The 20,458-nt window shown below is 40.4% G+C and overlaps 1 protein-coding gene across 3 annotated transcripts in view; it reads left to right on the forward strand.

Moving 5' to 3' along the window:
• The window catches only part of PIP4K2A (phosphatidylinositol-5-phosphate 4-kinase type 2 alpha), a 335,262-nt gene that overhangs the window by 300,634 nt on the left and 14,170 nt on the right, over positions 1-20,458 (forward strand). For all 3 annotated transcript variants that reach the window (XR_009560777.2, XM_060292946.1, XM_030837149.3), the window contains one exon: positions 19,539-19,652. Coding sequence is in view for 2 of the 3 variants with exons in the window: in XM_060292946.1 (XP_060148929.1) it covers positions 19,539-19,652 (114 nt within the window). In the remaining variant the exon portion in view is untranslated. The remainder of the gene's footprint in view (positions 1-19,538; positions 19,653-20,458) is intronic.

Raw genomic sequence — 20,458 nt, forward strand, 5'->3', positions numbered from 1 at the left:
AAAAAATATTTGCAAACAAAGCAGCCGACAAGGGATTAATCTCCAAAATATACAAACAGCTCATGCAGCATTATGTCAAAAAAACAAACAACCCAATAAGAAAATGGGCAGAAGATTTAAACAGACATTTTTCCAGTGAAGATATACAGGTGGGCGGAAAGCACATGAAAAGATGCTCAACATCACTAATTATCAGAGAAATGCAAATCAAAACTACAATGAGGTATCACTTCACGCTGGTCAGAATAGCCATCATCAAAAAGTCTACAAACAATAAATGCTGGAGAGGGTGTGGAGAAAAGGGAACCCTCCTACACTGTTGGTGGGAATGTAAATTGATACAACCACTATGGAGAACGGTATGCAGGTTCCTTTAAAAACTAAAAACAGAACTACCATATGATCCAGCAGTCCCACTCCTGGGCATATATTCAGAGAAAACCATAATTTGAAAAGATACATGCACCCCAATTTTCACTGTAGCACTAGTTACAATAGCCAAGACATGGAAGCAACCTAAATGTCCATCAACAGAGGAATGGATAGAGAAGATGTGGTACATATATACAATGAAACATTACTCAGCCATGAAAAAGAATGAAACAATGCCATTTGCAGCAACGTGGATAGACCTAGAGGTTATCATACTAAGTGAAGTAAGTCAGAAAGAGAAAAACAAATATATGATATCACTCACGTGGAATCTAATTTTTTTTTAATGATATAAATGAACTTATTTACAAAACAGAAACAGACTCACAGATTTCGAAAACAAACTTATGGTTACCAAAGGGGAAAGGTGAGGGGTGGGGGGATAAATTAGGAGCTTGGGATTAGCATACATACACACTACTATATGTAAAATAGATAACTAACAAGGACCTACCGTAGAGCAAAGGGAACTCAATATTCTATAATAACCTATATGGGAAAAGAATATGAAAAAGAATGAATATATCTATATGTATAACTGAATCGCTATGCCGTACACTTGAAACTAACACAACATTGTAAATCAGCCATACTCCAATACAATTTTTTTAAATGAATAAAAATTTTTAAAAAAGAAGTGAGGCAGGACTTCCCTGGTGGTGCAGTGGTTGAGAGTCCACCTGCCGATGCAGGGGACGCAGGTTCATGCCCCAGTCCGGGAGGATCCCACATGCCGCAAAGCAGCTGGGCCCGTGAGACATGGCCGCTGAGCCTGTGCGTCCGGAGCCTGTGCTCCGCAACGGGAGAGGCCACAACAGTGAGAGGCCTACGTACTGCAAAAAAAAAAAAAAAAAAAAAGTGAGGCAGAGAAAAAGGAAACGGTGGCTCCTTTGACAGTTTATATTTTTACTGTGCACCAGTGACTACATTTTCACACTTCCAACCTCTGTGTAAATCACCGTGACGCCACCGGCTTTGGCCAAAAGCAGCAGAAACAACAGATTGTCAACTTCTGTTTACATGTTGCTATGTAAACATTTTTTCCAGGTGCCAAAGACTCAAGCCGGTGTTTGAGTTTTAGTCCATGAGAAACTCAGAGGCTTAGTATTATTAGGATTTTCTGCTAGGAGAAAATATCTGGGCTGTTTAAAGAACCACACACTGGCATTGAAAGAAGGCTTTTTCAGTGTCATCAAAAGAAGGCAGCCCCGGAGTAAGAGCTGTGGCCCTGATGCTGTGCGCTACTCCACAGGGGTTGCTGTTTTTATTTCGTTCCCAGGTCTCTTGAGACTACTGCTAGTGGCCTTTTTTTTCTGTTCATTTTGATTTCTCCAGCTTCTATGCCCAGGGGCTTGGTCTGCTATGACAATAACAATGCCAAGAAAGACAGTTACAGCCAGTGGGGTGATTGCTGCAGAATCCGAAGTCCTAAAACAAGGACACATAGGAAGGAAAGCCACAGTATTTGACGTGGCTATGACGGCTCATCCTCAAGAGCAGAACATTCAGTTACCTGTCTGTCCCTCCGCAGCTCTGCCTCTAGACACTTGCCAGGAACCCAGGGCATTTACCACAGTTCCACCCCCCGCCTCACCAAAAATATTTAGCCCTTCATTGGTGTAGGTTTCTGTGAAAAAGACATGAAATTACAGAATGTGTTTAACAGAAACCCACTTTTCTGAGGATGCTGCTAGGATGCTTTTATCTTCTATTGAATGTGCACAAATTGTTCCTCAAACCATCTCCCCTGGAGGTGGACTCAGAGACGTCAGAGACAGGAGGTACCTTAAGAGGTCAGAGTCCCATTTCCCCACCTCACACATGATCGATTTGAGACCCAGAAGCTTACGTTGCCACACAGTCGGTGACAGAGGCAAAACCTTACCTTGACTGTGGGTTATTTTTTTTATTGTTAATGTACTGGGATTTAAAAGGTAAGTAATAGTAACCACCGTTTGTTGAACGGAACGTGTACTATATGCCAAGCCTGCTGTAAATTTTACACCAATTTGCTCATGTCATCCTGACCACCACCTTTAAGGTGGAGGCTATTATTACTTCCTTTGCGTCAATGAAGTTACTTGACAGACAGGCTGTAACTTGCACCACAGTTTTGACATGACACAGCCGGGGTTCCAGCCCAGAGCGCCCATTTCTAACCTTCTAAAATGTTTGAGACTTATTTCGTTTTTTTAAAAGAAGAGGATTTATTATCAAAAATTCATATTACCCCATGAATCATGAAGATGAACAAGGAAACATTTCACTACAATGTTTCATTGACAAAAACATGTAACTCCAAAACAATATGGTACTAAGGCAGTTCGTTGAGTCTTGATTTAAAAGTAAAAAAAAGTAATGAAATAAATCGTTTGGCCTCATACCATGTTGGCAAAAATAACCAATTCATATTTCCTCCATTTAAGAAGTGCAGGTATTTCTGTAAGTACAGCCTGTGTCACTGTATCTTACACTATGTAAACATGAGGATTGTCTACGCAGCAGCCCCTAGGAAGAATTCAATGCTTTCTGCTTCTTTCTGGGCTTGGGGTTCCTGATAGCTCTTCTTCCAGGAGCAGCAGCTCCAAAGCATCATCCGCCTGCCCTTTTAGCTTACTGGCGCTCACTGGGCACAGGCACTCACAGAGGAAGTAGCTTGAAGACGTGGGATGTGAAAGTAATTAAAACTGGCAATTTCTGGAGACTGTGCCTGCCTTGACAATAGGACATGATGTCTCTCTGATATGGCAGTTTGTTTATAATCTGGCGACAACCAAGGTAACATTTACTAACTGTAACACATAACAGTAAATGAAATGTATTAATGGAGCTGAACTCTTAAAACCCTTGGGTTTTTAAGTTCAAAAAATTTTCTTTGCTTTCCTTTTTCTGTCAATTTTCAGGTTTTCTTTCCATGATCAGTCAATATTTTTGACTCTTCCAAAAAGCATGCTGTTCTTTGTCTTCACGAATAAAACCATAAATTATCAAAGCAGTCATTGTTATCTCTAGTTAGAAATAATTGGAGAAGGCTGAAAATATTTTCTACATTTTAGCCTTTTATAAATGAAACGAAATGGTCTGCAAGAATATTTTCATTGCAATCATTGTATAATCATTTCCTACGAAATTGCAAAGAACAATTTTCACAGAGTCTCCATTGATGTGGCTTAATTAGTAATCTGAATTCTTAGTTTTTCTTTCATTTGCATCATTGTAGCTGTTTTAATTTCACATACTTTTCGCTTGTTGATGGTAAGTTTTAAAACTGTCATTTCAGATATTTCGTGATATAGGTGCAGAAAGGTCCCCTCCCTACGATTTGAGCTTGACACGTAATTAGTGTGATTTGCATTAGCATAATAATGAAGATGGAACTGAAGGAAATAAAGAAGTTATATTCCAACAATAATGGAATCACTTTCATGGCAACAAGTATCAGAACATGCGTGTACAGATGTCTTGAATTTTTTTTTGTAAAAAGAGCAGAACGGTGTCTTTTTTTTTTTTAAACCGTTGTCAGATTCTGACAGCTGCTATGACTTGTTTTATTCTTTAATTCTTTCCTTTATTAATGGAAGGGCATCCTCCATTCATGGCTCCAGCAGTATCGCCCCCTCTAAATGAGACAGAAATGCGAATCTCCCTGGTGGTCCATCTTTTCACAGCTGCACTGCAATTCCAGTGTGACATCAAATTAGTAATTATAGCTGAGCGGACCGCTTTTTACAAATGACAGTCTTAGCATGCTGCCAGCAAGCAAGCTACCCAGCAGGGAATCCGGGCAAGTAAAAGAAAACATAACTGGACTCACTTGATTTCTGGGGGATTTGACCTGACTCTTTAAAGAGTCCATGTTCTTGAGAGGGAGAGAGAGCGAGTCCTGGGGATTTACACAGATATGCATTTTGTTCATCGTTCTATGCAGTTCTTCTCAAAACTCATGTCTGGTTTTATTAAGTAAAGTAAAGCCTGTATAATGGGGTCATTGGGTCACAATAAGAAGATTCCTTTTAACATCTAACCTTCTCCCTGGAACCCGTTTGAAAGAAAACAGCTGCCCTGCAGTTGGCATTTGTATAACTATATTGGCAATAATCACTGTTGACACTTTGATAATGGGCTACAAAAAGCTGCCTGGTCGATTCTTCGGAATTGTGAATTGCCCTGGCAATTAACTGACTGTCACCATCTCTGACATTTTACCTACTACTGACTGAAGGTTCAGGAAAATTAATCATTAATACCCTCACATCAAAAAAAACAAAACAAAAAACAATGCTTTCCTAAACCAGTTTTCAGCATTTCTTTTGTGATCTTTAAATTGTAACGAATTATAATTAATTACCACCTCCATCTGGTTCTTTAGGATGAGTTAAAGGCAAGGTAACAAAAGATGGTAAGCTTGGAGCATAAGGTACAAAACAGCAGTGTGTCCTTCTGGGAACCTTCCTTTGCTATCAGTTAAAAAGCGCTTCCTTTTCCGTTGTCAGTGGATGATCAGTTAATGGGAGATTGTCAAGGTTTTTAGGCCCTCAACTCCGCTAATGCTTTAACCTTCTGTGAAATTCATTTCTTCTGTGAATGAAGAAGGATTGATTTCATTTCTTCTGTGAATCATTTCCCTTTGCCAGCCAGTGTTAGACACAGCTATCCTGGCGCCCAGAGTGCAGGGGGGAATACGCCATCCGGGCAGAAGCAGGGCCATCTGCCTCCTGGCCCGGAGATGTTTTATAAAAGGGGGTCTGGAGGGGAAAGGCACCAAGCAGAGCCCTAGCAAATCTGAGTCCCAGCCCCTGCTCTGGCACTAATGGAAGTTTGGGGTTTGGGGATAAATCATCTGACTTAGTCTTCATTTATTAAAGGATTTCATTGGTCCTCATGCTTTAGTGTTTGCAAGAATCCCTTTTTTCAAATGAGGCTTTCCCTCCCACAGAGGTGCACTTCAGCAGACTTGACAATCACTTAAATCCTGTCTGCTCGAGGCATGGGTTAAGGTGATTGCTATTACTAATGGAAAAAAAGGTCTGAACTCTTACATAAGTTTGCAGATGTCTGAGCAAAGCCTTAAGAACCCTATAATGTAAACCATGGGGGTTATTCTGGGAAGCGGAGTTTTAAAGTGAGTCCTTTGGACTTTGGTAAGAGTGGCATGTGAAGAAGAAAGATAACATGAAGTAACTCCTGTGAGCATCTCCCAGATGACAGCATTAGTCCTCAGGCCAGACTGGTTTATGGCAGTGCATAAACTCAGTTTCACTGGAATGAACTGAACTCAGATTATCCCAGTCACACAGAAGCAGTGTTAGATGTGGGAATTTTTTTTTTTAAGCTGACAACTTAGGCAGTTGGTTTCAAAAAGAGTTGGGGCGGAGACACAACTTCCAAAATATAGTATGTGGCTTGAGTTTAAGCCAACCTGCTGCAGATGTATAATAAAACAATAAACTTACGATGTTCACTAGATTAGTATTAAACCAAAAACTATACGACTTAGCAAACTTCTTGCATTTTCAGATTTTGACATTTCTTAGATTATCACCATCGACATCCGTGCAACAGAATCTTCCAATCAGATGGAAACAAATCTATTTTGTAGGGCTTGCACATGGTTTAACTGTCACATCACAGCTCATGGAGGAAAACCAAACTGTCACCATGTCACTTAGAGTTAAAGGGTCATTCTGAAAAGTCTGACAGTATTAGAAAAGGAGTAAGTTTCACTTCCTAAATATCAGCTTTTAGGGAAAATAAATAACCAACAGCTGGGTTCCACCAGGCATAACAGTTCTAAATTGTAGAACTATGATAGGGCTCATCCGGTTTTGTGCTGCTTAGTTGCAGCGCTATTTCTACAAGTATGTTGAGGTATATTCTCTTTCTACATTTACACAAAGAGATTCAGAATAAAAATTATGAGACTTTCGTATCCAGATGCTGGTCACAAATGTGTACATTCTCATTGGGGTAATAACTAGTTATTAAGACATGTTGGATCACTTCCCAAGCTGTGAACTTGTGTAGACACTATGCTTACGTTGTTAAAGGTTATATTGTACCTTTTGTGAGAAAACACCTGCCATCTTTGCCACTTCTGTCTGAACTTCACCCATATTCACTAATTTGCCTTTCCATGTAACAAATCTGTGGCTTGGATATTTTGAGAAGCAGAACTGGTTTTATTATAAAATCTTTTAACATCTCTTATTACCCCAAAATTGATACCACATATGTGATGTTATTCAAGCAAATTATCTTTAACCTAGCTCCAATGTAAGGATTACCTAAAAAGTCTCCCTCTTGCAGAAATATTTCTGGAGTATATCTTCAGCCCCAGAGACTCTGATTTTTTTTTTTGAATTTTATTTATTTTTTTATACAGCAGGTTCTTATTAGTTACCCATTTTATACATATTAGTGTATACATGTCAGTCCCAATCTCCCAATTCATCCCACCACCACCACCACCACCCTGCCACTTTCCCCCCTTGGTGTCCATACGTTTGTTCTCTATATCTGCATCTCTGATTCTGCCCTGCAAACCGGTTCATTTGTACCATTTTTCTAGGTTCCACATATATGCGTTAATATACGATATTTGTTTTTCTCTTTCCCACTTACTTCACTCTGTATTGACAGTCTCTAGATCCACCCACGTCTCTACAAATGACCCAATTTCATTCCTTTTTATGACTGGGTAGTATTCCACTGTATATATGTACAACACCTTCTTTATCCATTCGTCTGTCAAAGGGCATTTAGGTTGCTTCCATGACCTACCTGTTGTAAATAGTGCTGCAATGGACATTGGGGTGCATGTGTGTGTGTGTGTGTCTTTTTGAATTATGGTTTTCTCTGGGTATATGCTCAATAGTGGGATTGCTGGATCATATGGTAATTCTATTTTTAGTTTTTTAAGAAACCTCCATACTGTTCTCCATAGTAGCTGTATCAATTTACATTCCCACCAACAGTGCAAGAGGGTTCCCTTTTCTCCACACCCTCTCCAGCATTTGTTGTTTGTAGATTTTCTGATGATGCCCATTCTAACTGGTGTGCAGTGATACCTCGTTGTAGTTTTGATTTGCATTTCTCTAATAATTAGTGGCGCTGAGCAGCTTTTCATGTGCCTCTTGGCCGTCTGTGTGTCTTCTTTGGAGAAATGTCTATTTAGGTCTTCTGCCCATTTTTGGATTGGGTTGTTTGTTTCTTTAATATTGAGCTGCATGAGCTGTTCATATATTCTGGAGATTAATCCTTTGTCCGTTGATTCATCTGCAAATATTTTTTCCCATTCTGAGGGCTGTCTTTTTGTCTTGTTTGTAGTTTCCTTTGCTATGCAAAATCCTTTAAGTTTCATTAGGTCCCATTTGTTTATTTTTGTTTTTATTTCCATGACTCTAGGAGGTGGATCAAAAAAGATCTTGCTGTGATTTATGTCAAAGAGTGTTCTTCCTATGTTTTCCTCTAAGAGTTTTATAGTATCTGGTCTTACATTTAGGTCTCGAATCCATTTTGAGTTTATTTTTCTGTATGGTGTTAGGGAGTGTTCTAATTTCATTCTTTTACATGTAGCTGTCCAGTTTTCCCAGCACCACTTACTGAAGAGACTGTCTTTTCTCCAGTGTATATCCTTGCCGCCTTTGTCATAGATTAGTTGACCATAGGTGCATGGGTTTATCTCTGGGCTTTCTATTCTGTTCCATTGATCTCCGTTTCTGTTTTTGTGCCAGTACCATATTGTCTTGATTACTGTAGCTCTATACTATAGTCTGAAGTCAGGGAGTCGGATTCCTCCAGCTCCATTTTTTTCCCTCAAAACTGCTTTGGCTATTCAGGGTCTTTTGTGTCTCCATATAAATTTTAAGATTTTTTGTTCGAGTTCTGTAAAAAATGCCACTGGTAATTTGACAGGAATTGCATTGAATCTGTAGACTGCTTTGGGTAGTAGAGTCATTTTCATAATACTGATTAATCCAATCCAAGAACATGGTATCTCTCTCCATCTGTTGGTATCATCTTTGATTTCTTTCATCAGTGTCTTATAGTTTTCTGCATACAGCTCTTTTGTCTCCCTAGGTAGGTTTATTCCTAGGTATTTTATTCTTTTTAGTGCAATGGTAAATGGGAGTGTTTTCTTAATTTCTCTTTCAGATTTTTCATCATTAGTGTATAGGAATGCAAGAGATTTCTGTGTATTAATTTTGCATCCTGCAACTTCACCAAATTCATTGATCAGCTCTAGTAGTTTTCTGGTGGTATCTTTAGTATTTTCTATGTATAGTATCATATCATCTGCAAACAGTGACAGTTTTACTTCTTCTTTTCCAATTTGTTTTCGTTTTATTTCCTTTTCTTCCTGATAGCCATGTCTGGGACTTCCAAAATTATGTTGAATAATAGTGGTGAGAGTGGACATCCTTGTCTTGTTCCTGATCTTAGAGGAAATGCTTTCAGTTTTTTACCATTGAGAATGATGTTTGCTGTGGGTTTGTCATATATGGCCTTTATTATGTTGAGGTAGGTTCCCTCTATGCCCACTTTCTGGAGAGTTTTTATCATAAATGGGTGTTGAATTTTGTCAAAAGCTTTTTCTGCATCTATTGAGATGATCATATGGTTTTTATTCTTCAATATGGTGTATCACATTGATTGATTTACGTATATTGAAGAATCCTTGCATCCCTGGGATAAATCCTCCTTGATCATGGTGTATGATCCTTTTAATGTGTTGTTGGATTCTGTTTGCTAGTATTTTGTTGAGGATTTTTGCATCTATATTCATCAATGATTTTGGTCTGTAATTTTCTTTTTTTTGTAGTATCTTTGTCTGGTTTTGGTATCAGAGTGATGGTGGCCTCGTAGAATGAGTTTGGGAGTGTTCTTTCCGCTGCAATTTTTTGGAAGAGTTTGAGAGGGATGGGTGTTAGCTCTTCCTAAATGTTTGATAGAATTCACCTGTGAAGCCATCTGGTCCTGGACTTTTGTTTGTTGGGAGATTTTTAATCACAGTTTCAATTTCATTACTTGTGATTGGTCTGTTCATATTTTCTATTTCTTCCTGGTTCAGTCTCGGAAGTTTATACTTTTCTAAGAATTTGTCCATTTCTTCCAGGTTGTCCATTTTATTGGCATAGAGTTGCTTGTAGTAGTCTCTTCGGATGCTTTGTATTTCAGTGGTGTCCGTTGTAACTTCTCCTTTTTCACTACTAATTTTACTGATTTGAGTCCTCTCCCTGTTTTTCTTGATGAGTCTGGCTAAAGGTTTATCAATTTTGTTTATCTTCTCAAAGAACCAGCTTTTAGTTTTATTGATCTTTGCTGTCGTTTTCTTTGTTGCTATTTCATTTGTTTCTGGTCTGACCTTGATGATTTCTTTCCTTCTACTAACTTTGGGTTTTGTTTGTTTGTCTATCTCAGTTCCTTTAGGGTTATGGTTAGATTGTTTATTTGAGACTTTTCTTGTTTCTTGAGGTAGGCTTGTATTGCCATAAACTTCCCTCTTAGAACTGCTTTTGCTGCACCCATAGGTTTTGGATTGTCATTTGTCTCTAGGTATCTTTCTATTCCCTCTTTGATTTCTTCAGTGATCTCTTGGTTATTTAGTAACGTATTGTTTAGCCTCCATGTGTTTGTGTTTTTTACATTTTTTCCTGTGTAATTGATTTCTAATCTCATAGAGTTGTGGTCAGAAAAGATGCTTGATATGATATCAATTTTCTTAAGTTTACCAAGGCTTGATTTGTGACCCAAGATGCGATCAGTCCCAGAGAATGTTCCATGTGCACTTGAGAAGAAAGTGTAATCTGCTGTTTTTGGATAGAATGCCCTATAAATATTAAATCTATCTGGTCTATTGTGTCATTTAAAGCTTGTGTTTCCTTATTAATTTTCTGTCTGGATGATCTGTCCATTGGTGTAAGTGAGGTGTTAAAGTCCCTCACTATTATTGTGTTACTGTCGATTTCCTCTTTTATAGCTGTTAGCAGTTGCCATATATATTGAGGTGCTCCTATGTTGGGTGCATGTATAATTGTTATGTCTCCTCTCGGATTGATCCCTTGATCATTATGTAGTGTCCTTCCTTGTCTCTTGTAACATTAAAATCTATTTTATCTGATATGAGTATTGCTACTCCAGCTTTCTTTTCATTTCCATTTGCATGGAATATCTTTTTCCCTCCCCTCACTTTCAGTCTGTATGTGTCCCTAGGTCTTAAGTGGGTCTCTTGTGGACAGCATATATATGGGTCTTGATTTTGTATCCAGTCAGCAAGCCTGTGTCTTTTGGTTGGAGCATTTAATCCATTCACGTTTAAGGTAATTATTGATATGTATGTTCCTATGCCCATTTTCTTAATTGTTTTGGGTTTGTTTTTGTAGGTCCTTTTCTTCTCTTGTGTTTCCCACTTAGAGAAGTTCCTTTAGCATTTCTTGTAGAGCTGGTTTGGTGGTGCTGAATTCTCTTAGCTTTTGCTTGTCTGTACAGCTTTTGATTTCTCCATCGAATCTGAATGAGATCCTTGCCAGGTAGAGTAATCTTGGTTGTAGGTTCTTCCCATTCATCACTTTAAACAGATCATGCCACTCCCTTCTGGCCTGTAGAGTTTCTGCTAGAAATCAGCTATTTACCTTATGGGAGTTCCCTAACCTTATGGGAGTTCCCTTGTATGTTATTTGTCATTTTTCCCTTGCTGCTTTCAATAATTTTCTTTGTCTTTAGTTTTTGTCAATTTCATTACTATGTGTCTTGGTGTGTTTCTCCTGGGTTTATCCTGCCTGGGACTCTCTGTGCTTCCTGGACTTTGGTGGCTATTTCCTTTCCCATGTTAGGGAAGTTTTCAACTATAATCTCTTCAGATATTTTCTTGGGTCCTTTCTCTCGCTCTTCTCCTTCTGGGACCCCTATAATTTGAATGTTTGTGCATGTGATGTTGCCCAGAGGTCTCTTAGGCTGTCTTCATTTCTTTTCATTCTTTTTTTTTTATTCTGTTCGCAGTAATGAATTCCACCCTCTGTCTTCCAGGTCACTTATCCATTCTTCTGCCTCAGTTATTCTGCTATTGATTCCTTCTAGTGTATTTTTCATTTCAGTTATTGTATTGTTCATCTCTGTTTGTTCTTTAATTCTTCTAGGTGTTTGTTCTTTAATTCTTCTAGGTCTTTGTTAAACGTTTCTTGCATCTCCTCAATCTTTGCCTCCATTCTTTTTCTGAGGTCCTGGATCATCTTCACTGTCAGTCTGAATTCTTTTTCTGGAAGGTTGCCTATCTCCACTTAATTTAGTTGTTTTTCTGGGGTTTTATCTTGTTCCTTCATTTGGTACAAAGTCCTCTGCCTTTTCATTTGTCTTACCTTTCTGTGAATGTGGTTTTCCTTCCACAGCCTGCAAAACTGTAGTTCTTCTTGCTTCTGCTGTCTGCCCTCTGGTGGATGAGGCTGTCTAAGAGGCTTGTGCAAGCTTCCTGTTGGGAGGGACTGGTGGTGGGTAGAGCTGGATGTTGCTCTGGTGGGCAGAGCTCAGTAAAACTTTAATCCACTTGTCTGCTGATGGGTGGGGCTGGGTTCCCTCCCTGTTGGTTGTTTGGCCTGAGGCCACCCAGCACTGGAGACTGCCCGGCTCTTTGGTGGGGCTAATGGTGGTCTCTGGGAAGGCTCACACCAAGAAGTACTTCCCAGAACTTCTACTGCCAGTGTCCTTGTCCCCATGGTGAGCCACAGCCACCCCCCACCTCTGCAGGAGACCCTCCAACAGTAGCAGGTAGGTCTGGTTTGGCCTCTTTTGGGGTCACTGCTCCTTCCCCCTGGGTCCTGATGCGCACCCTACTTTGTGTGTGCCCTCCAAGAGTGGAGTCTCTGTTTCTCCCAGTCCTTTTGAAGTCCTGCAATCAAATCCCACTAGCCTTCAAAGTCTGATTCTCTAGGAATTCCTCCTCCTGTTGCCGGACCCCCAGGTTGGGAAGCCTGATGTGGGGCTCAGAACCTTCACTCCAGTGGGTGGACTTATGTAGTAAAAGTGTTCTCCAGTTTGTGAGTCACCCATCCAGCAGTTACGGGATTTGATTTTATTGTGATTGCGCCCCTCCTCCAGTCTCATTGTGGCTTCTCCATTGTCTTTGGATGTGGGGTATCTTTTTTGGTGAGTTCCAGTGTCTTCCTGTCGATGACTGTTCATCAGTTCCAGACTCTGATTTTTATGAAGTTACTTTGGCAAGCCTGATGAAAAGGGGCTTATACTTTCTTTGCAAGTTTATTTTTATTCAGGTGAGCTTGGACTAACAAGTAAATCAGGAACATAATAAGCAGTCCCTAACTTGAGACAACAGTTAGTACATGTTTTTTATGTTGTGCATTCAGCTCTGAGTGTCATAATATGGCCCATCAAAGGGACACCAGGCAGCAATCTTAGATGTCGAAGGTTACAATTAGACTTTTTAAAAACAGGTTGTCCAATGAGCACATTGAGGAAAAGTTCGTTTCTTTCTGAAATACAAGTCCTGTAATCACGGAGCGCTATGCTATGCGTTATCCTTTGCATTGAAACCTTCTGGGGCCAGAATCCTGTTTGCATTAAACACTCGAGTGTGACAGAAGTACATTCCATCTTTCTGTTAAGGTTTCCATGCTTAAACGTGACTCTGTATTATGTAAATTTTGGCTCTGTGCATTTTAAGTACATGTATTCTTTTTCTTTTTCCTGTTAGTGGCAATTTAATAGATTCTTTGTAAAAGTTAACTGTATAATGATGTTAAATCCAGTACATTGTAGTTTGAATTCTGTATTTAAAGTTTATGGCTGTAAATATAGATTTTAAATATTTGATTTAAAAATTTTTGAGTCATCCAAAAGACATTTTAGTGACATTAAAGATCTAATTAAGATTTCCATGTAATTTCTGGCTTTACTAACTCTTAACACATTCAGTATTACTAAACTCCATGCAAATAACAGCAATCACGCACCAGGTCACAGAACCCAATGAAATAGTTAGATATTACAAACAGCTTAACTTCTTTTTGAAACAGAAGATTTAAATCCTTTTGATAAGCATTATCTTTTGTTTTCAGAGAATGTGCAAAATTTAGTAATTTAAAATTTTAAAGTTTATAAAAAGTGCTAAATATTTTTATATTAGAAGGGAAGTTCTAATGCCTTGTCTTTTTAAAAAACCTCCTGTCTACCGTTCTAACGGGAGGAAGCAGAGCCCCGTGCTTCCTTTGCCCTCCTGGAATCTAATTTTCTCTCTGGCCACTGCATTTACGCCTGGGTCTTTGCCGAGCTGGCCACAGAGGCACAGTTCTAAAAACGAAAGCTCTGGACTTTGTAGCTCTTCGTTCTGAACATTTTTCCTTTTTTAATCTCAAACCCCTAGCCAAATCTCTCCTTAGAGATCATTTATATCTTTTATTGAACCCTAGGGAATCCTTATATTCAGAAGCATTTATACATTTAGAATACTATCCACACATTGGTTATCTTCAAGCCCTGATGCAGGTGTGTGTATACCTCAACTCTCAGGTCCACTTGTGTTTTAGTTGCACATAAAGCATCTTTGACCATGACTGACACTGTTAATAGTGTGTTTCTTACTATTGAAGAATATGGACTTGCCAAGCGACAGCCTATATAATACTGTGCCTTAAAAGAAACTAAAAACTGGAAATTCCCTGGGGGACCAGTGGTTAGGACTCAGCGCTTTCACTGCATGGGCCCAGGTTCGATTCCTGGTTAAGGAACTAAGATCCCACGAGCCACAAAGCGCAGCCAAAAAAACCCCCAAGAAACAAAAGACTTTTCACCCAATAATGTAGTTACAAATGCAGGGGCGGGAATGTTTATAATGAAACAATTTTCTTTTTACAGCTCATAGCAAGTGAAGTGTTCCCAAGGAGCTTGTTACTTTCTAGTTTTGGGGTTGTTTTCTGGCTACTGGGATTCCAACTAGTGAATTTTTGCTTTAGGTCAGCAAAATCACATTCACTAAATTACCCACTATTATCACCTACTTGCTGAGAAAAACTAAACACGTGAAAAATTAAGGTAAAACAAAAGTCAGCAAACTTCTCTCTTTGGCCATAGATATCGAAGTATTTTATTCCATAGTAATAAAATATACTTTATTACCCTAAAAATTTAACTTACCCAATTATTATAAAGCAACATTTTATTCTCACTTGGGTTTCAGTGAGGTTTTCTGGCTAGGGAGAGCTTTTGCGGTGACGAGAGGTCTTTCTGACCAAGAGAATTCACAGTCAAGGTTTGGACAGCAGCCACGGTAGGGGCTTATGCCAATGTAGCCTCTAGTGCACCTTGTCTGATACAGTGAAGTGAAATGACCTTGCACTTGTGTGTGCTAGGTGTGTGTGTAATAAGGAAAGTATCATCAGAACTTAAAGGCCGTGTGTAGAAAAGTCACGTGAGGTTTGTGCCTAATAATAAAACCTGAAAACAGGCAATTTTAAACATGGCTTAGGTTACTGATATCCCAAATTTAAAGAGCCTACTTTTAGAAAATCAGGAAGGCTAGAAGACGATGGGCAAGTCTGTATTCTTTAGTAGTTCGAAACACTATGTAACAGTATTGGTCACGGTCAAAGCTAATGTGTAACTAAGACGCAAACTAATATCTAGTGAGTTCTCATTGCCAAGCACTGTCATTTCATTCACACGCTAACCCTATTGGATAGGTATTATTAATATTCCACTATATAGATGAGGAAACTGAGGTTTGGACAGATTGAGCAGCTGGGTCTAAACACCTCAACTATTATAAAAGTGTTAAATGTGCTTTAAAAATATGCAACTTTAAAAAAAACCTTGCTCTGAATTCATCAGTGATGAACTTTTCTCTAGATACACACGCCATACTTGAGAATATGACCAGCAAATAACAAGAATATTTATATATAACTCTCTACATGGCAAGCAGGGCCCTAAGCTTTTTAGGTGTATGAATGGGTATAGTCCTCACAGCAGTGTGGTTTGCTAACCCCCATTTAAAGATGAGGAAGCCAAGTCACAGAGAGGTTAAGTAACTTACTCTAAGTCACACAGCTAATAACTGGAGCAGCTGAGATACAACCCTGGCGGCCTGGGTCCAGTCTGTGCTCAGAAGCTCATGCTTCAGTGTCCCAAGTAGAAATCTGGGCCATACTGAATCTACGTGGGGTCTGGCATCCCCCAGCATTGAAAGTGCCAGGGATATTCACTCTGCCAATTTTATCCACACAACAAAATAAGGATAGCTCGGTTGCAGGGGGACTGACATCGCTCTGCTTACGCCTTTAGCTGTGTTTGTACATTGACACATCACATTAGTAGAGATGAATGCCATTTTGAGTCCAACCCACCCTAGTCCAATCACTTCCTGCAAAAGGAACTAGCCTTAGACTTGGGCTGTGCTGGCCTTGGTCCTGGGTTTGGTTGTACGCAGCCTCACTCCCCTGGCCAGGCTGGACAGACTGGGGAGGGCCGTGTAGGAAGAGCAGGCCCATCGCATGCCTCAGCCTCCTCGGTGCTGCCTCCCAGTAAGTACCACGTGAGGTACTGCAATTCCCCATCACATTTGGAGGCTGCCAGTCTACGTGAAACTGGCCAGGAAAACTTAATTCAGAGCTAATAAGTGAAGACTCCACCTACGACCACTTCAGAAAGGTGGCTGACCGCTGGCTGGAGGCCGGCATCCGAGTCCACAGTTCAGAAGTGTTTCTGAGCTGATGTCTTCAGCCCTGGTGTTTGGCTGGTATCTGCATTGAGCTAGAAAGGGTATGAAAGATGCCCATTAAAGGAACCAGACCCAGTGACTTTGACGCTTTCAAAACTCCCCGCTAAGTGCAAGTAATTCAGTGTCACAAAACAAAGGGTGGGACCGGTTGCTGCCCACGATTACTTCTGTGCTGCTCTGCAGACATCATCTTTGTGGGCAGTGTCACACCGAGAGTTTATGATGTTCATTAATTCATAGCAAAACAGTTGCCCTCAGAAAAAAAAAAAAAAGTGTGTCTTTAGTATAAATGCTGCTCATTATCAGAGGGATAGATTGACATTTTTAAGAAGCCAGGCAACAAGGTTTTCTTGAGGGTGCGTTACTGTCAGGGGACTTCATCCTCGTCATTCAGTTTTTAGTAGAAAAAGTTCATCTCTGTTTTTAAACATCTTCTATGCAGCATTACTGAATGCTCACGGCAGTGACGACACTAACCACTTGCCTCACTATTTAAATGTCACAGGGGTTTTGGTCGAATCCTCAGTCATTCAGCTAAAGGTCGAGTTGTACTAAGAGTCAGGCAGCCCGGGTCCGCATCTCAGCGCAGGAACCGGCTTACCAGCTCCACTCACCAGGCTGTGAGACCTTAGCTGTGTTGTCTCACTTAACCCAGTTTCCCTGTTGGTAAAGTGTGGATAGTAAGAGTTAAGGTTGTTTCGAAGAGTAAATGAGATAATGCACTTAAATAAATAGATGCCTGTCAAGGGCTTAGCAGGGTCTCCCCCTTCTACACATATGCAAACGGCCTGGAGGGGCTCCAGAAACTGGCCCCTGGCAAGTAAGGGGTGGATGGAGGGTGGGAACCTCAGGATTCATGTCTCCAAAACCCTGTGCTCCTAAAGCCTCTGCCATCCTGCTGACACCGGGGGGGTGGGCATTGGTGGACCAGTGCTGGGTTCCTCTGGCAGCTGCCCTAAGGACCGGCCTGCACCTCTTGAGCCTTTCAATACGCCCTTAAGTCTTTTAACCAATCTGGTTGCCCTTTTTTGAATTTGATCCAATCTAAATTCAACCCTAGTGCCTGCGAAATTCACAAGTAAGCCTAGTAATAAAGTACAGGGTGTCCAGAGTGTTATGAGGTAGGATTATACTCTCCCTGTCACATGAGGTAATGCTGCTGGGGTGACCCTGAAATGGCATTCATCTGCATTAATGAGACTGCTATCACCAACACGGGTCGCTTACCGCTGTCTGTAGCCTGTCATCCCTGCCTTCAGGTTTCTCGCACACACGCACCCACGCACAAAAACCCCTCTCCCCTGCTCTGCTTGCACATATAAAATAAGTTGCAGAATTCAGGCAGCTCTTAATCCTCAATGCCCCCAACCACACACCACCGTCCCCTAAACAGACAAATGCCCGAGCTGTCCAATGCTTGGAGAATCATGACCCTCTCCATCTCCTGTGTTTGTGCATAAATCTGGCTTCAGCGCTTTCTAAAGCACCCCAGTTTTGTACCTTTGACAAAGCTGCTCCGCTAGCCTCTGAGTTCGTTAAACTTCAGATCCTTGCATTTCATTCACTGTGAAACTATGTTTCAGTTCTAGGAAAAGAACGTCAGGTCTGTGTGCTTGACTCAAACATTTAACATTAACACGCCATCTTCACATTCAGGGTTTTCTTTCACATTTTACATTTTTAAATGATTAATGATGAATTTACAGAGTTAGTCTACCAGGCCCCTCCCTAGTTTTTGTGTAGAATGGCACTGCATCTCATTTCCCCAGACTCTGACTCGGCATAAAATATTTGAAAGTAGACCCGTCTCTCCCTAAGAACCGTATTCTTTATCTATAGGCCTCACAAACTCATGCTGCCTTGTTTTCTTACCTCCTTGCTTCGATGTGTCTCATAGAAGATTACAAACTCCTTTAGAATAGAAATGTTGACCTATTCATTTTTATATTCCTATACGTGACATTCAGTAACCGCTTATTGAATGGGATCTCTGGATTTCTGAGCTTTGCTATACCTGCTTTGTAAGGATAATTATTTTGGCAATAGTTATATCGAATTTGAAACTCACAAAACTGCATTTTCTCAAAGTTAAAATGAGTAGCAAAGCTAATTTAGAATTGCATAATATACATGCATGTGTGTGTGTGTGTGTACAGATAGATGTGAGTAGTCTACATACATGTGTGTGTACCTTACAGAAAGAAAGGAAAAAGTGAGCAGTTTAGGGATTTGGATGGTGGTTCAGTAGACAGATGTACCCAGTGAGCTTTTAATCACTCTGAATGAGGGGGAGGTAGTGTGGAGACCAGGAAGGACAGTATGTTCTTTCCTTTTTTTTTCCCTCCCCATTTAGTTCACACTATGGAAAGGAGGCATTCATTAGTATACTAAGAAAGGCAATGTATTATGTTGGATTCCTTTCAACTGGAAGACATAAGCAGGAGTGGTTATTTCTTATAAGGTCAGCCCAAAGGTGTGGGGAGTGGTTTTGAACTCTCCCAGAATGCAGGTTGCACGAAGTTGAATAACCCACACTATTTTAAAGCTATAGGCCTCTATTATCTTATATGCTGCAGTACAAGCTGGTTTTTTGGTTTGTTCTCTTTGCCTGTGACCCATGTTTTGATAATCACGCATTACTTTGTGTTGCTCAGCCTAAGCATAGCTTAGTTGCCAGCTCACTACCCTCTCGTTTATTTTTAAAGGGTAGAACTTCTCATCTTAATATGCTTTACTCTAGAAAACATTTTCCTTCGATATTGCCCAGATGCAAACAGAGTTTCCTTCTTGGAGCGGTGTGCAGGAAGGCTTAGAAGGGCAGATCGCTAACCTCTGGCTGCATATCCTCCCTGACTCAGAAATTAGATAGGATTATGGGTGGTGCTTTTCTGAGCAAGACAACATGTTATTTGTAACATGAACCCAGCAAAGGCTATCCCAAAAGTGTGTGTGTTGTCAGGGACGGGTGGAGTTGGGTTATACCAGTAAGAAAATTGAGGGTTCCTGACAAAGAATTCCAAGGGTATGAATTCTATACCTAGGAGACTTCTTGTGAATCTTCTTTAAGAAAGTGAATCTAAGAAAGCAGTCAGGTTCGTTCATATGAAAACCATGAAATCTGTTACAAAAGCCTCATAATATTGGAGTACACCTGACCCTCCATTCCTAGTGGAAATGCTTCCAGTGGTCATAGCTCACTGGTGCCCCCTTGCGGCACTCAAGCTACCTCACATGTCGTTGCCTTGGGTAAGACCTCTGCGGTGAACAGGGCAGATTCAGCTTCCAAGAGTGGAAACTTAACCTCCAGGACTGGAGGGCATACATGTCTTTTAGATTTTAGTCAAGCTTCTTTCTTATTCTTCTTCTTTTTTTTTTTTTTTAGGCCAAAGAACTGCCAACTTTAAAGGATAATGATTTCATTAACGAGGGTCAAAAGATTTATATTGATGACAATAACAAAAAGGTATTCCTGGAAAAACTGAAGAAGGATGTTGAGGTAAGAAAAAGAAACTCAGCATAAGGGACGGCCCATTGTATGAATGTCAGCAGTACTGGGTTTTCAGGAGCTCTTAAAACCGTCTATTTAAATCGGCAACCGAGGCAAAAACATATGTTGTACATTATCCAAAGCAGATATAAACAGGTATATCTCATATGTGATCTGGTTTAAAAGAGAAGTGTGCCAATTCAGCAGCTCCCCCCTTTAGAGGACAAACAAAAGCAAGCACGCGGCGTCTTCTGGTCTCCCCTCCCTCCGGTACCCGTCTTCTCTGTTGGGTAGGGGGGTAGACTGACTGCCCACGGCAGCCAGGGCTGGGGCCGAGGGGACTGAGGGCATTCTGTCAAAGAGCACAGCGTGTCGACAAGTGGAGAGTAACTACCTGAATTTGGGGATTTCTCCATCTGAACCACATCTTGGTGTTGCAAAACCCAGCCTCAGTTGCTTAGTGCTTCATATTTGAGCCAGCCTCTGTGGAGTTAGTGACGTTGGGCCCATCAAGACAGCCTTGCCACAGCATGGGAATGGCACAAAGGCAGTTTAGGACACCAGGGTCATGGGGGATGTTGTGAGAAATAAAATACTATGTGGAAATGGGCTTTGAGTCTGTAATGGAGCTCTCTTTGTAAATGCTGTTTTACGAATTAAAAATACACCTTTCCCTGTCTTCCATTTATTGTAATGGCATTGCAGTTCTCCCACCGAACTTCCTTATATATAATTCTTCTAGAAATAAATTCAGGAAAAACGTTCTTTTCTTGAAGTTTGTTAGGTTACAAAACAGTGCAAGGAGAGTTCTAATT

The sequence above is a fragment of the Globicephala melas genome, chromosome 2, assembly GCF_963455315.2.
Source record: "Globicephala melas chromosome 2, mGloMel1.2, whole genome shotgun sequence".
Taxonomy (NCBI): domain Eukaryota; kingdom Metazoa; phylum Chordata; class Mammalia; order Artiodactyla; family Delphinidae; genus Globicephala; species Globicephala melas.